This window comes from Lates calcarifer, linkage group LG3 (assembly GCF_001640805.2).
Source record: "Lates calcarifer isolate ASB-BC8 linkage group LG3, TLL_Latcal_v3, whole genome shotgun sequence".
Lineage (NCBI taxonomy): Eukaryota > Metazoa > Chordata > Actinopteri > Centropomidae > Lates > Lates calcarifer.
In genome coordinates, this window is record NC_066835.1 from 9,115,585 (window position 1) to 9,132,894 (window position 17,310).

General features: G+C 40.7%; 2 protein-coding genes across 3 annotated transcripts in view; both read left to right on the forward strand.

The window, feature by feature from the left end:
* Positions 1–404: 404 nt before the first annotated feature.
* tfpi2 (tissue factor pathway inhibitor 2) lies at positions 405–2,670 on the forward strand. Its single transcript, XM_018667695.2, has 5 exons — positions 405–567; positions 808–978; positions 1,247–1,426; positions 1,608–1,781; positions 2,242–2,670. The coding sequence occupies exons 1-5, from the start codon at positions 495–497 to the stop codon at positions 2,319–2,321; spliced, it is 678 nt and encodes a 225-aa protein (XP_018523211.1). The 5' UTR covers positions 405–494; the 3' UTR covers positions 2,322–2,670.
* Positions 2,671–10,582: 7,912 nt separating this feature from the next.
* Positions 10,583–17,310, forward strand: part of calcr (calcitonin receptor) — a 51,821-nt gene continuing 45,093 nt past the window's right edge. For both annotated transcript variants that reach the window (XM_018667707.2, XM_051066143.1), the window contains exon 1: positions 10,583–11,090. The gene's annotated coding sequence lies outside the window, so the exon portion shown is untranslated. The remainder of the gene's footprint in view (positions 11,091–17,310) is intronic.

Sequence of the window (17,310 nt, forward strand, 5' to 3'; positions counted from 1 at the left end):
CAGACTGGTGTGTGGTGGGAACTAGGCAGGGTGCATCAGACAAGTAATATTTGATAGTATTTCACAAGAGTGTCTGTCCCTTGGAGACAACAGTTGATTTGGGGGAAAATAACGGGTATCATCATCATCATTATCATCATCATCACCACCACCACCACCACTAAGATCATCAGTAGTGACCAGTGAGAGTCTGACTCTCCAGTGACAGTGAAGGAGGGGAAACTTCCCCTGTACCTTTGACATGTCAGTTGAGTTGAATATGCTCTTAGTCACTCCATTAACAGTCCTCTACGCAAATATTGCAAATAAAGTTGTCGCTCTGTGATGTCAATGCATTGATCACGTCTCTAATCCAGATCCTCTGTTAAATGGAAATGAGTCATAACATTCCCGCCCCTAAAATTCCTCCGGGAAACACCGCTCTCCACTATAAAACTGGATCGGTCGGTAGTGAAGAGAAGACGCGAGGCAGAGCTGGAACAAAAGTTGCAACGATGGAGTTTTGCATATTAGCGCTATTTACACTTTTCTCATCGTTTAACAACGTTTTGGCGTTATTACCTAACGGTAATGGAAAGAAACGACCTAGCAGTATTATTCTCGTTTGTTCAGTTAGTTTAACGGAGCTATTTAATTGTTGATCATCACTTAGTCTCGGGTGTAAGACCCGTTGGCATTATTTCACTCAAACTTTTCCATGGAGTTTGGTGGCGAGTGTTTAACGCGCTGCAGTGTTTACAGCTCAACTACCTTGTTTTTCTCTACGGTGGTTTCATGTCTCTTTAACAGTATTCTTGCTGCTTTCAGGCGTGTGTCTCCTTCAAGTGGACGAGGGACCTTGCAGGGGAGAAATTGAGCGCTACTACTACAACACAATCACCCAAAAGTGCGAGATTTTCTACTACGGAGGCTGCCAAGGGAATGCCAACAATTTCAAGAGTTATCAGGAGTGCCAGAAGACATGTTTCAGAATTCCAAGTAAGTTCTCAGTGTGATGAGAGTACACATTATTTGGTTGATGATGACCTTGACCACCTCTGAAAGCTGGTGATTGTTTCTGTGCAGGGTGTGGTTTTACTCTTTGTATTTTATGTTTGACGTGACTACTAAGAAATCATTCATGTATATGTGATTCTAGTCCATTTACAGTTAGTTCTTTTTATGCAAAAGGTGCACATACACGTAAAGATGCTACTTGATCAAACCCCAGCCTCTAATCTCCCCATCTCTCTCACTCTCTCTCCAGAGATTCCCCAGATCTGCAGGTTTCCTAAACAGGAAGGACCTTGCCGTGCCCTCTTCCGTCGCTACTTCTTCAACATGACCACCATGCAGTGTGAACCCTTTTATTATGGTGGCTGTGAGGGGAACTCCAATCGATTCCAAGACCTCACCTCTTGCATGGAGTACTGCAGTCCCCACAAAAGTTAGTAGAAATTTAGATATCCTGATGTGCTGCCACTGAGTAATCCTGACTCAGTGTGCGTTTTTGAGTCATAAGGAAATGACTGAATGACAAAGAAAATGACAAAGCAATCGAGAACTTGTACTTATTTTCTCACCATGATTTGTGGTGTCATTGTGCTGCTTTGTGGTTTATTTTACAGCTATTCCCGTGCTCTGCCTGGACCCTATGGACAAAGGGAAGTGCTCGGCCTCCATAACTCGGTATTACTACAACACGGTCACCAAGATGTGCGAAGAGTTCGTCTACTCGGGCTGCGGGGGGAGCAGTAACAACTTCGTCTCCAGGCAGAGCTGCATGGACGTGTGTGTTAAAGGTGTGTGAGTGTGAGTGTGGGAATGCCAGTGGTGAAAGTTTTACTGTGCACAATGAAAGCCTGTAACTAAAGATGATAATTTGAGGAGAATCTGCAGACTCCTTAATTCCATAATTACAGTATTTGGACCACCACTTAGAGCCACTCATTATGTTTAAATTTGGAAAGAATTCAGAAAGTCAGAGGGGAATTGAGAAGAGCCCAAATAATGCTCAGCTGATTTCATTATCGGGCTTAGAAAATGCTTGGCATGTGGAGAAACCATTAGCATCCACTCAGAGATGATGTCCTCCAAACGCATTTATGCACTACAGCCAATCATTAAATTATGACCGAGAGGAAACCAAAGAAAATCTGGCTATAAGAAGCTCTGTCTGTTTAATTATAAGTACCGAAAGTCAACAAGCATTAGAAGTACAGGCTCATACTAATCATTTGTCATATGCTTGTTTTGTTTCAGGAGGGAAGAAGCACACAGCTCAAAATAAAGTTCGTCGCAGGAGACGAAATAGGAATAATCACATCTTTCTTCATGCGTAGGCGTCTGACAGGAGTTCTCACGGACGCTCACTTGGACAAGCCCTTAATGGAAACTAACATGTATTAAACTGAGTTTGTTTAAGCCAAAATGTTGACGAGGTCTTCTTTACTGTGACCGGATGAGTCCTCAGTGGCACATATGACTGTATTTGTAATGCCTTAAAAGCAATTTGTCAAATGTGTTTTTACTGTATTGTGTTTATGAAGTTTGTTACTACTGTACTAATGTTGTTGACTGTGTATTTTGATACTGTATATATGTAATGTATGTTTTGTATAAGCAATACATTATGACAGGATAAAATGACTTTTTTATGAACACATTTTTAATAAAATAAACAGAATTTTATTAAGTATTGTGTCATTTTTTGCCCTTTAATGCTGCTGTTGTCAGTAAATAACTGTATTGTGTGTCATTTGAATAATTAACCGACTCAAAATGTGTTGATTGCAACTTCTTCAACCCCTGCAGTTCTATGTTTACAACATTTAAGAGAATCTGTATTACTTTTGCTGAAGCACAACAACACAGCAGCCAAAAAAAAAAGTAGGCATGGCTGGTTTGTTCACTTTTTCTCAGTCACTTTCACTTTATCTCAAGGCCTTTCTTCCATTCCTTACTAATGCTGCTGTCTTCCCTTCTTATCTGCTAATGCTTTTCAAGGAACTCAAGCCTATCGTGGTCGCTTCTGCATAGCCTTGACTCAGGAAGGAAGCAATCTTGGAACAGCAAATGTTACTGTGGCAGGTTCATTAGAACTCTGATGCATGTTTAGAGGGAGAGGAGGCTGCAGGTTTATAAAATGTGAATCATGAGCACCCAGCAATGTTGTCAGCAATTATAACGTAATTATTGGGAAATACGTGCAATTGATGAGCACAAATGAGAACGCATCCATGCCAGGAATGGATGTATGTGTGCACAAATATGTTTTCTCCCCAAGCTCAGTTAGGTCAATAGGTTTTTATTTTCTTTTTGGTCAATACAGCCAGTTTAGTATTCTTGGTGTACCATGACAGAAATCATCATTCTGCAGCCCCACTGAGGGAGGCAATTAATTTAATATTAGGGCTATAAAAGTACTCTGTGTTTCTAGAATATCCTGACTGTCCTAAATCTGTGCTTTGTTCCATCTATTATAATAGAATAGTTGAAGAGCTGTATGATTTTTCACACAATAAATATTTATGGAAGGTATCAAAGGAAACTGCCCACCCATCCGGCTTGGCTATAAATAGCAATAAAAGGTAATACATCTGGCTCAGCCCTTTGCTATTAAGAACCAAAGCTAAATCATCTAGTAGATAGTGATATGAGAGAGGATGTCATCCCAACAGTCTGAACTCAGGCTCTCAAAGGCTACATAATCTTGAAATCATCACCACTGCTTAAAATGGAACAGGTGATTCTGGGAAATGGGGTTAAACTTATTTGACTTCCTGCCCTTGAAGCAAGCTTTTCTCTTCTATACCTGCACTTTTCGATCAATAAATAGACAAAAAAAAAATAGTGATTTTAAGGAGTGCAGAGAGCAGCAAAGCAAAAGAAGTGTGCTGAATCTCACCCAATACATGTCAGTGACTCTCTCAAAGCTCCAAAGATAATGGTTTGTTGACTCTTTTTAATTAAAGTGAGCATAATGCAGAAACTTTTTATGACATCTAAACCATTCACCCTTTTTCTGTTAAAGCTGTTCAACATGTCATACCAACATTAACCAACATGATAGCAAATCATTTGTTTAGTGCCTAATTATACTTCGCAGAAACATATTCTTGTGGTTGATTTCAATCACCAAACGATGATGGTATGAACAGAGTCCCTGGTTGACTTTTAATTATAACAAAGCTCTGTCTTGGACCATTAATGGGTGGCAATGTAATACTGATTGTAAAAGATTTGGTGTTGTTCAGAGGGCTTGAGATGAATTGGTCCTGCTCTGATTATTTCATTAGCTGCAGTACATTAGGTTGGGTAATTTTGTCTCATTCTCAGTGGTGATTTATTGAAGTTTACATTGAAACATGGTTCTCATTGAAAATAAGATGAATTCTATGTAGGGTGCTGCTTTGACTATTTATCAAACAGTTATGTTGTAATTTGATCAGTTGTTCTCAAATTACTGCAGTTATTATAAAATGTCAGGATGTGTACTGCACTAAATACTAAATACTTGGGTATAGTGTGCTAATTTAACATCTAACATGACACCAAATAATCATGACATACTGTATGATGGATGCCTCAGCAGGTGTGGGTGTAGGTCACAGGGAGATCTTAGATGCCCCCTGGTGGCAGTCTCACATACCCACTAAATATCAAAAAGAAAGAAACAAAAAAAGCTACTTTCACATTCATACTTGGGTTACAATTAAGTGCAAATAGACTCTGTTAATTTGAAATAAAAACTGTTGTTATATTGTAAAATCCAGAGGAAAATGGGTGATTTTTCTGACTGTTGTAATTAAACTATAAACTACAGATACAACAGATTTTGCAGCCATTTGTACCTACTGTGTATTTCAGAATACTAGAGCAACCCACACCATGCAGCTCAGGTGTTGACTCGGGAGCATTTATTCTACTACAGTCTGTTTCTGTGGGTGGATCTTGTTTGCTGAAATACCCTCAGAGTGCTCTCATAGCTTTGGCAGCATGCTGGTATAAAAACCACCGGGTGGAGATCCAGCTATGTGGTTTCCAAATTTCTCTCTGGAGTTGTTTGGCCCAGAACCAAATCATCTTGGGTTTCTGACATTGATCAAGTAATTGAATATTTAAAAGACACATTTCCCAAAAGGAAAACTATATCCTAAGATGATAGTATAGTATAGTTTTTGCTTCAGTCAAATCAATCTTGTCCAATTTTCCAGTGTCCCCACAGCAAGAAACAGGAAATCCATTATAGCTATTTGTGATACCATCAACAAATAAAACAGCCCTGTCCATAGATTGATGGGGTACTTGCTCAAGAGAACTCCCTAGCAAATATAACATGATGTGTGCACTATGGTTTATAAATGCTGGTGCAGAATAGAAAACAAAGCAATGTCTGCTCAGGATGCTTGGTAAAGGTTGACTATGTGTACCAGTTTGAATAGGTTCAACCAAAGACTTATTTTTCCCTTTAAGATACACATTAAAAGAAACAAATCTCTGGAATAATTCTGAAGGTGAAATGCATCATATTTCATTACCAAAAAAAGCAAATATATGTTACCAAGTAACATCTTGACCCCTTTAATTGCATCTTGAAGATCCTGACCCCTGAGTTCAGTAGTATAAGTGTATTTGGTTTCATGTAGCTCTAAAAAAAAGCAAACCAAACCTGCTAACAGAAATTGAACCTAGGAGTAACATACTGCATTCAAATTGAGCTGAATTTTTATGTTAAGATATTCCATTTCTGAGATGTCAGCGTTTGGTCTGTTAAAACTGTAGACCAAACATGTCAGCTGGCTTGCCTGTCCCGACATGGCATCAGAGTTTCCCCAACATTCATCACCCTCTGTTGGGTAAAGTGGAACGTCTCTGCCTCCTCCACTCACACACCTAAGATTGATGTGTCTGGTGATGAGAATCTGGGCTGTTCCTCACTGTCCATCTGACTGCCAAACACATGTAGCAGATGTATAATTAAACAAGTCAGATGACTCCATGCTTATGCTTCTGAGATGTTTTGGAGGACTTCGCAGGTACAGATTACCGATTGATTCCCAGAGCAATGCCAACAGGGGGAGATTAATTTATAAACATGTGTGCTGCTTGTGGACATGTACATGGAAGCTTACTAAGTCATTACCCTTCCTCGCCGACACACCCCACTCCTAAAGTCCAAATGTAATTTCATCCAGCCTTGGCTCCAGTATTGGTGCAGTAATTGATTTTTGACGTGAATACTAATTTCCAAAGTTTCTATGGTACACTCTAGTTTTGGTAAAATTTAGTATTCTAACAAAATAGACAAAATTATACCTGGTGTCCACAGACCATGGCCTTTACTGTAACAATCGTGCCATGTTTTTGTTGTTGGAGAACAGCATCTCTCTTGTAGCAGATGACTCACAGCTGTAAATAAATCTACTGCTTTCACCCTGCTGCAAATGTGCCAGAATCCTTTTTCATCAAGGTTGGGAAGATTAAAAATGATTTGAGCAGAACAAACAAATGCAGATGCCGATTTTTCTCTGAGCTTGAGGATGATTGTTGTCTTCCAGCACAGTTGAAAAGTGCTGAAATGAAATAAAAATAAAGATATCAGTCTGAACTGGGGCCACTTCTTCCTCGTCTTCGCCTGCACGCTTCACTCACCAGCTTCCCAGAGGTCACAGACTTTATATTGAGCTCCTGTTCAGCGGTGCTCTGCAGACTCTGCAGCAAAACACATTGGCACAATTGAATTTGCTGCTTGATAATGGGTTTTTAATATATATTACATTTAGGAAAGCTGACCCACCACATGCTAACCCATGAGGGGGTTGAACGAGACAGGTGAAAAACTCCTGAGTAAGCAGGTTGTATGCAAACCAGAGGTGAGGAACAATCTGTCTTTTGTGATACCTACTGCAAAATTAAACTGGACATATTTTTGGTAAGCAGTCAGGGATATGAGCAGAAACTGCACTTACTCAAGTATTTTGCAGCATGACATCACTGAAATCTCAAAGGAGCTCATTTTTCACAGCAGACATTTTGACACGTCACAGTAGGAAAAGCTCAAAACTGTAACAACAGTTATGCATTAAGTTATGAGAAGCTGGTATAAGACAATAGGCTCAAGTTCATCGTGATGCAATATCCTCATGCCAGTATGTATTCTGGTTTATTTGTCGCTGCAATCATTCTTCCTGTCCATACTGTCCAATTTGTGTCAATGAGCACTTAAGTCCATACAAAAACTAGAAAGAAAACCATAAAGGTAGTACAGAGTGGTTATATCCCCTGTCCCCCTGTGCAGCTTTAATATTAAAGGAGTACCCTTAAATAGAAAAAACATTGCTTTGATAACAGCTCAAACATTTTCTTATGCTGAATGGCAGAGAGACTGACTGCAGTGATTAAGTCATTAAATCATTCAGAGACAAATCCTAGTGCTGCTCCACTGAAGTCTTTGACAGCACCTGTGGTGATTTTACTGGGATATGGGCCATTTCCTGATTCACAGCTGGAAGCACACATTAAAATCATTTATGAATGAAATATCTCATAAAAAAACACTCAGTGAAACCTCAGAGTCAGTAACAAATTCATTACCAACTCCAAAAAGCATCACTCAGTGACATCAACCATTCAGGTTTTTTATGGTTTTATTTCCTGCGTAGACACCAAACAGTTGTCTGTGTTTGTAGATTGTGATTTTTCTGAACAAAATCAATGGAAATGTTTTAATTGGATATCTCTGTTGAAAGGATATGAAAGCAATTGTACGTTTGTTAGAAACTGCATCTGATGTGTTTTTCCAATCTCTCTTTTCTTGTGTGCAATTATCAGAATTACATCCCACTTTTAATTTACCTTTGATGCGAACAATAACTCCAGCCTTATCTGCTATTACTAGGTTTTTTGTGTGTCTCCAAGACAAGAAAATAATTACGTTCCTTCATGCCAGCGAAGTCCTATTAAATACAAACTGTGTGCAGATGCTGCCGGCGCTGGCACCAAACTCTCATAGCCTTTTTCATTATCCCCTAGATTCACCACACAGCATGTTCCACAAAACAGGCCCGTCTCCGGCTCCATTTTCCTCATTCATCCTCCACCTTCCATCATCACCACAACTGACCATAATGAGGGGATTCTGTAAAGAGGACTTGCTTTTTCATGGAAGTGTCCCTCTAACCACAATCCCGTCTGCAGCACTGTGACAAGTCAAAATAAAGGTTCTGCCAAGAGGGATTTCTGATGTGGCTATTGTATATTCAGAATGACATTTATCCAGGTGTGGATTGTGGGGGGGGCAAATCTGTTGCTGACAACCAAAATATGGATTTATTCTCTTTCCCTGCCAAGAAAGGCACGTTCTCTGTTAAATAACATGATTTAGGGTTAATCTAATTAGCTTATATGAGCAGACATGCATGTCAGATGTAGCTGACAGAGGCAATGTTGTTGTCAACCAACGCTGGAAGATGACTAACATTCCCAAGTAGATTGTGTTTGTCCACTCCTGTATCTCTCCCGGGTGGATGTTCCGTATTTGCTGCTGGTTTGAAGGCAGTGCTGCTTGTTTGCAGATCTCCTGGCTTTAGAGATGACAGGCTCATCATGTCTTTCACTGTTATAATGTGTCATAAATATGCAGCCACATGTCCACCATTGACTTGCCTGTCTGTGTGTGTGTGTGTGTGTGTGTGTGTGTGTGTGCGTGAGATGGAGAGAAATGAGTGTTAAATTTGTGATGACGGAAGCCCCAGACAAACAGCTGCTTGCGTTGTAATTAAGTGTAAAGAGAAAGTTGTGCAACAAAAAGACAACACTGAGAAGACACTTCCTGTTTTTGTTTTTTTTTTGTTTGTTTGTTTGTTTTTCAAGTACTCCCAAATGTGTCAGTTCTGCAGATGTTTTCTGTTTTATACACCACCAGCTACCTGAATGCTAAGTTGGGCTACCAGAAATCAAATCACCATGTCTTTAATAAGGAAATCATCTGCTAGGTGAGTGTTTTCTGTTCTCAGGGATTTTGATTTTTTACTTGCTTCATCTACAAAAACTCCTTAAAAACAGATCAATAGTAATATCCCTACTTCAAGACTAAATAGAGAGGACAGCGTCAAATCTGCAGGAAATTTTAGAAGGACGATAATTGGATATTGGACAGCATCTGTCAACAATTCATCAAGTCAAATGAATAAAGAAGCTGTTGGGTTTGGTTTTCATCTTGCATTACTGTGATGTTTATGATTTTGAAGTGGGGAAAGGGAGGTAGGATGCCACAACAGAGCTTACTTTAGTTGTATTCTCAGTCATCAGTTATCCATCCATTATCCATACCACTTATCTGTAAGGAGGAGGGCTGGAGCCTATCCCAGCTGACACTGGGCGAGAAGCAGGGTACACCCTGCTTCAACATATATAGACATCAAACCATTGACAGTCACATTCATAACAATGGGATATTTAGAGACACCAATTAACCTAACCTGCATGTCTTTGGACTGTGGGAGGAGGCCGGAGTACCCGGAGAAAACCCAGGCAGGCTCAGGGAGAACATGCAGACTCCACGCAGAAAAGGGGCTTGAACCAGGCGAACCAGGGCTCGAACCAGGAACCACCTTGCTGTGAGGCGACGCCTCAGTTATCAGTGCTATCACAACATTTAAAAATATATGTGTGTGCAAGTTTCCTGTGTCTCCATAATGCCTGAATTAAGCTCAGGTTGTTCTGGAAGGTCTTCTGCTGACTACATAATCTACAGTCACTGACGAAAACAGATCCCGTTGATATTCATTCATATTTGTGGGCTCAAAGGGGACATTTTCTCTGAGCTCACCTTTAATCTGACGTTAAGTCGTGTAGGCTATGTGCAAGCAGGTTTTGTGACGTCAACTGTAAGCCAATCATGGTCCAATGTGCAACATGGAATGGCCAAGTGTGACGTAGACACTGGACACCTGTAGTGCCCATACTGTGCACTAAATTAGACTTTCCAGTGAAGTAGGAGATATGCTCAGTATTTATACTTTTGCCTATCTGTACATTTGGGATTTTTCAGTGATGGACAAGTAGCCTAATAAATGTATTTTGAAGAATTCTTAAGGGAATTGAACTTGAGGGAGAAAACACATATCACACAAATTATTATTCCAAGCAGAGCATCTCATAAGTCTTAGCATGCCACAAGGGTTATCTATGGGTTTTCTACAGAGACACTGATAACATCTACCAGAGTGACTGCTGGACCATAAGGAGTGATATAATAAGCCTATGGTGATTAGGCCAGATAATCAGTTTGATAATCAAACAATATAATACATGATTATTCACAAATCATGTGACCATTAGACCATTAGACCATTAGTTATATAACGAATATTAGTGATAACAAGACATTTCGAAAAGAATAAAACATGGCTTTCAGGTCACTTTACTGTCTTTATAACGAATGCAGGACAGAGATAAGATAAATGCTCCTATATAACGTAGGCAAGGTCATTTTACAGTCACTGTTGGCTATCACACACAAACTGTGCTGCATCACATGAATGGAATTTCTCTTCATGGTTGTTTGTTCTAACACCGGTGTCCAGAGGAGTGTCCAAACCGAGCGCACACACGCTGTGGAGAGGCTGCCGCTCCTCGCTGTGTGTGTCTTTAACACACAGAAAACCGAGATAAGGCGAGGAGGAGCTCCGCCGCCACACGCTCGTCCGCGTAAACGGGGAGGCTGTTAGACGCACTTGGATTACCGGGCAGTCAACTGTCACCGCTCATAACGGCTACAGAGCGGCGCCCTGCCCCGCGCTCCCTTACCGCGCGCTCCGCCGGCCATTAATTCATCTCATAAAAAAGAGAAAAGGGTAGACACCCGGGTAAAGCCGCGGCAGCAGTAGCATTTGATTGATTTTTTATTGTGGGGTTTTATCTCCGTGGATGAGAAAAAAAAAAAGTTTTTTTTATTTTTTTATTTTTATTGACACTGCGTTAAATAGGAGCGCAGAAGCAGGGAGCCAGTCTCCGAGGAAGGACAGCAGCAGCGGGCTTCTCTGAACCCTCCTCAGCATCTTTGTTCTTTCACTGGGGCTGCAGTTTCTAAAATCTGTTCGAGTAAGGTAAGTCTCCGACTCAGCTGACTCAGACTTTTCTTATGGGTATTAACTTCTATAAGTTGCTGCTGATAAAAAGTATAAAGATTAGTCAGGTAAGGGGATAATATATTCACTTTGTCAGTCAGGTTAAATCCCAAATTACCTTTATCATGTCCCGCTGGGATTTGAACGGGAACACCGTGACTGTTGACGCAATGTGAATTGTATTTTGATTTCCCCCTGTTTATGCTGTAAATGGATTATTAGCCTATTATATTATGGCGTGTCCTAGGGACTTTTAAATCTAAACACCAGTTTAGCTCAAGATGATTTTAAGCAAGGGAAAAATTGCAGAATGTGACTCACACTCATGTTGTGCTGTACAGATGTCTGTGATGCTCTATTTATATAGCTGAAAAACTCAAGTAAAGGCTGGAAAGAGTCCTCATTATGATACCATACTGACTGCCTGCAGCAATGGAGAAAATCTCATTCAGTGTTTTTGGGCTTATTCTGAAGGAATCCTCATCCACAGAGTATGTAATATAGGTTAATGCTAAGAAATACAATAGTCAACTTCTGCAAATTGGACACTCTTTGGTGGATCAATGCAAATTTATAAAGGGATTTTCGATAGTGGAGCAAAAACTGCGAACTGAAGGCAGATCTGTCCTCCTATCTGCAGCCAAAGACATCTGAAGAAGTGTGTTACACATGAATCCTTTACTTGACTCAAACACATGCACAAACACACACTCATGATTGTGTTGTATCCATACAGGCTCCTGCTTCTCTTCAGAGAAAATTAACAGGACCAAAATGGAGAGGCATCTGTTATGTTCCCAGTAATAAATAGGCTTTTACGAGCTAATAAACACACACACACACACACACACACGCTGGGGCGCACACATGGATGAGCATTTGTGTGGCATAAAATGCACAAAAGTAGTCACGTATACGCAGATTAAAGGTCAATGCATGCAACCTTGCACTTGCTGTATTAATCACTGTGCCACGCTTGAAAAGCACAGTGTCTGTCTATGGTGAGGGTGAGACTGAAGCTGCTTTTCTTTTTCTTTCTTTCTTTTTTTTTGCTGTCAGAAAAGGACTGTTGACTTTGTATGCGAGTTATATTTTCATGAGCCAAATCCACCCAGGACTTCTCCTCTTCTCCGTGAGAATTTTCGACACTGCTTTCAAACCACCCTCATGCATTCACCCCCATATTGATTATATTAGCAAATTCATGGAAGAGAGAAAAATAGGCATTCCTACATGTACAGACCGGCCCGCGAGCCGGAAACAAAATAAGCCAAAATCATCACTGAATGCTGCTTTGCCTCACTTCAGCCTCCAGTTGTGGCAGAAACAGAGCAGAAACTGAAGTGCCTGCCTTGAAGATGTCTGCGGCTAAATTGGGATTCTTCTTTTGGGGATTTCTTTGTGTTTACGTAACCGTGTTTAGAGTAATGGCTCATGTCATCTGGGCTTTTATTAGAGGCAATCGTGAGTGAAGTGGCTTCGGCGAGCTGATATGACTGTGAGGAGTGAGAGCTTCTCAGCACATAGCTACAGATACACGGTGCATGCAATTCAGAGGGAGACAAGAATAGCAACAGACACAGAGTCGGGCTGTCAAAGAAAGAGAGACACAAACAGCGCAGGATGAGAAAGATGGCAATGAAGAGATACGTGCAGACAGGCAGGCTGGATATGTACAGCGCCCTGCAGTGAATTGGGTTGGATTTGGCAACGTGTCTGGCTGCTTTCTGAGTCTCAGAGATAAGTTTGTCATTCATCATCCCACATGCTGTCTGTCTGTCTGCCTGCTTGTCTGTCTGTCGGAGTGCCCGCCTGTCTGGTCCGAGACGGGTGAGCGGGTGAGCGAGCAAGCGGCAAATTTGCTCCCTATTTGAGGGGACAGGAGTGAGAGGTCTGACAGAGAATGAGAGAGGGAGAGAGAGAGGGGTCTATGTGAAAAGATGAAAAAGCAAAGAAAGGCCTCAGAGGAGTGTGTGGCCAACATGTGTTCATTTCAATGGTCTCCAAGTGTTTGAGGAACAGCTTTTTAAAGCTTTATGTTCAAATGAACAAGGTGGATCACAGGGGGAGATTCATGGTTATGTTGTTTCTTTCTGCCTTTCGGATTTCAGACTACAATACTCATATAATTCTGTGGCGCCGAGGGCTGGCCGCCATGGGAAGATACCATTGACACACTGAATGCAAATGCCACGGCAGTACGCACTTGCAAGAGCAGCTTCTGTCTCCTTCCATGTATCACACACACACACACACACACACACACACACATACATATACACAGAGTCATGTAATTGAGACCTATCATTCAGGGAAGGTCAGCAGACTATCCACTGCCTGTTGTTATTTCTCAATATTCATCAAGCTAATGCACCATGTTTTATTCATAGGTACATGCAATGACCCTAAATGTCACTCGTTCTCTCCCTGTTCATGAACAAGACAACGCTCAATTTACTCTAACAACGGTACTTACCCTGCTGCCTAACGCTCTCTTGGCAAAACAAATCGGGGGAATCAAGAATCATGTGAATTAACATGATTGTGGTCCAAATCTGTCAATGTGGAAAACTCTCTTCTCTGACCCTGTGCTGTTTTAAGCCAGCGGGGATGATGTGGACAATTTTGCTGTCACGCAATTAACTACTTACGTTGGCCTCTTTGCAAACCTTGAAAGAGGAGCCAGGCTAAATGTTCTGAGGATCTGCTTCATTTGGAACCTGCGCTAAAATGTCACACATTAAGGTTAGAGTTTCTCCATGCTAGCAAGCCATATGTCAGGCGACGAAAAGTCCAAGGGCGTGCTTTAAACTTTTCCATTACATAATGAATTGGACTGTGTTGTCAGAGCCAGAGGTCAGGCTTTACTTCTTCATCCCATGCTACCAGTGACGTTGCACAGCTGGGCCTGCATAAAATGATGAAGACGTTTATAGAGTTGTAAGAGACAATGAAGTTTACTTAGCTTTAACCATTGAGCAAGCTGGATCGATCATAGGATGTGATTAAAGTTAAGTGTTGCAATATGTACGGCACAGCTGTGGCCGTTCTGTACAATTCTGTCCATCTTTCATGTTACTCTGCTTTCACTTCTGATGAGTGTGAGACAGATATGAACTTTATTCAGGCAAACGTTCTTGTTCATGATTTTCCATGAAAACAAGAGGTCTGCTGTTGTAAAATTTAATTTCACAGTCATCTGTTGCAGTTATCTCTGCTCCGTCAAGCTGTTTACTAAGTGCAGGTGGCTGGATGAGCAGTAACAGAGGCTTGAACCATTTGCATGTGATTTGTGACTTAAGACTCCAGGAAGGAGACACACATGACATCAATGAACGAAATAGGGGAGTGTATTTTCTGCAATAAAAGGTTTTGTGTTAGTACTGCATCTACAGCTCTACACATAGTGAACAGCTACAGTATACTATCAATAGGTGGTGCTAGAATAGAGTGAATGGCTGATGGCTTAGTAAACAGGGGTCTATACAACAGAAATGGCAGTGTGTGTGTGTGTGTGTGTGTGTGTGTGTCTGTTTATGGTAAAGACAGAGATACAGACAGATCTGTTTCTCATGGTTTTGTCATGGTTTCCATAAAAATTTCTGACCTGTGATATCTTCCCCTCCTCTCATACCTTAATTCAATTTGCAGCACCACTGCTCAAAATGGTACAGCTGCACAGCTGATGACAAAACGTGCTCCCTCACAACCATAATCAATCGAACGGTCCCCATCTGAAATCTTCAAGATTTGTCAGCAAAGCCAAGGAACGTGCAGTTTCACATTGCCCTCCTATTATTTCTACAGTGTTCACCTCACAAGTTTACCGTAAGGTCATAAAAATCACAGTGTAGGTTTGGAAGCATAAAAAGCAATTCGTTAAAAGGATAGAAAATTCTTTACTGTGTCTTTTCTAACTTAAAAACAGCTGTTTTAAATGGCAAGGTAGATCACTATTGAATAGCTGTTAGTCTGTGCAGAGGACTGATTAAAGCCTCCTTGGGGCTGTTAAATTGGGCTGTTAATGCAAATTCAATTCTCCAGAATGGTTTCTAAATTTCCTCCAGACTAAGAAAGCTGTTATCCTTCTTAAGTATTGAAATCTTCCATTTATGTTGTCTTTAACAAGTGACTTCTTACAAACAATTAACAATTACTCAGCTAAATGTTTAACACTGATAGCAAACTCATTTGCTCTGAATATGACGATTAATACCGAGATACCTTCACTGTCACAGCAGCAGCCACATGCCAGTGCAAGTTTGAATAAGATCAGAATGCCTTTTGTGTGATCAGTATACTTCATATTGTAAAACTAAAATTCTCTGATAGAGCCTTTTAATGCCTAACTTGCTGTAGACCCATCTCTATCCTTCTGGATGACTTTGACAATAAATGGAACAAACACATCTGTATAAAGGATCCAATTAGCATGCTAATGTCCACACACTTCTATTTTCTACAGTCAGTGCAACAAGAAGTGACACTTTTTTTTTTTTTTTGATTTGTCTCGCTGGTGTTTGCTGTTCATTTGCTCAGATTCGGTTGTCAGCTCTTTACTTTCATGCTCTTTTACACTATCTACTTCACTCTCATATATTTATGTGATAGTATTTTTTGTTGTAAAGTATCTCATTTCATCTTTATCGTGTCCTCACCTCATGCCTCCTGCCTCATTTCTTTGTACTTTTTTCCTCCTCTTTTTTCTTTGTATTCATTAGAGGCTAGACTGACACACCGACCTGCCACCTCTTATGTGATTTCATTTTCTCTGTCTCTGTTTGCCTCTCTTCATCTTTGTCCTCTGTCGATGCTCTGTTCCTTCACTCTTTGTCCTTCACAGTTAATTGCATTCTCAGTCTCTCCTGTCTTTTGCCCATCTCTCTTTTCCCCCCTATCATCCCACTTTCTAAATCTTTTCACATTCTATCCTCCACTGTGTTTGGTTGGAAAACACTTCCTGGGGGTTTGTCTGTGCCAAAGTGTCAGTCCCTCATAGCTTTCTGTCGCTTGGAGAGACACACAGTCACACAGTGCGCATAATTCGGGGTCACTGACACAGATGGAGGGAACTGATGCCTTGTCATGAAAAAATCCTGTTTAAGAGTTGAAACTCCTTTTTTTCCCCCTTTTCAAGTCAGACTGGTTGAAAATTGAAAATTGGAGTCCCAAAATTTCAGTGCAGAAATAAAGAGGACTCAACCTCTCAGAGTGTTCTTAAAATCTATCATCAAAATAAGCTGTTTCTTCTCTACCTTTCTGCCGTGGTTCACCTCAGCTCTTCCTTGCTGTTTCCCAGCTAGGTGTCCAGATTATCACTCCAGATATGCTTGTCCTTTTTTCTTTTTTTTCATAAACACTGACATTTAGAGTGACGCACTGGAATATTTTTGGCTCCAGTTCTCCGGATCTGGCGCTCTCACACAGCACTGATGCATCTGTCTGCAAACGTGCCTGCAATCTGTCAAGACAATGGCATAGATAATGATCTTTTTATTAATGAGCGCTTGGGTTTTGCACTACATGGAAGTCTTCGCATTAAAGATGACGTGAAAAGGTTATTACAGGGATAGCGTGACATTTTGGAAAATAAGCTTTCTTGCCAGGAGTTAGATGTCTGATGTCTGTACAGTAAATAGCTTGAGCGATGAGACATAGCTTAGCTTACCTTAGCGTAAAGACTGGAAATAGGAGAAAACAGCTAGTGCTGTCCAAAGATAACAAAATCTGCATCTGCCTATCATTAACTCTAAAGCTTACAACAAGCTGTGGTTTTATGGGGCCTACTTCTTGGCCTGATGCAGTCAGTTCCTGGCACCCCAATAACACCATCGTATGTTGGTTTTAAACTTCGGTTTAACAGTGACAAGAGAGATTAGCTGTTTCCCCTCTGTCTCCAGTTTTTATGCTAAGATAAGCTAACCAGCTGCTGGGTGCTGCTACCTATTTCCCACACAAACATCTGGGTGGTGTCAATCTTATCATCTAACTCTCAGCAAGACAGCAAATAAACACATTTCCCAAACTGCTTTATACATTTAGCATTGGCTACATAAGAAGAGAGATTTTTATGTAATTTTCTGTGTGTTTAAAAAGCAGTATTTTAACCAATACAGTCAAAGACCATGAGAGAGAGTCTTGTTAAAAAAGTTTTGGCAATGAAATAGCATCTAGTCATTCTCAACACAAGACAGCAGGT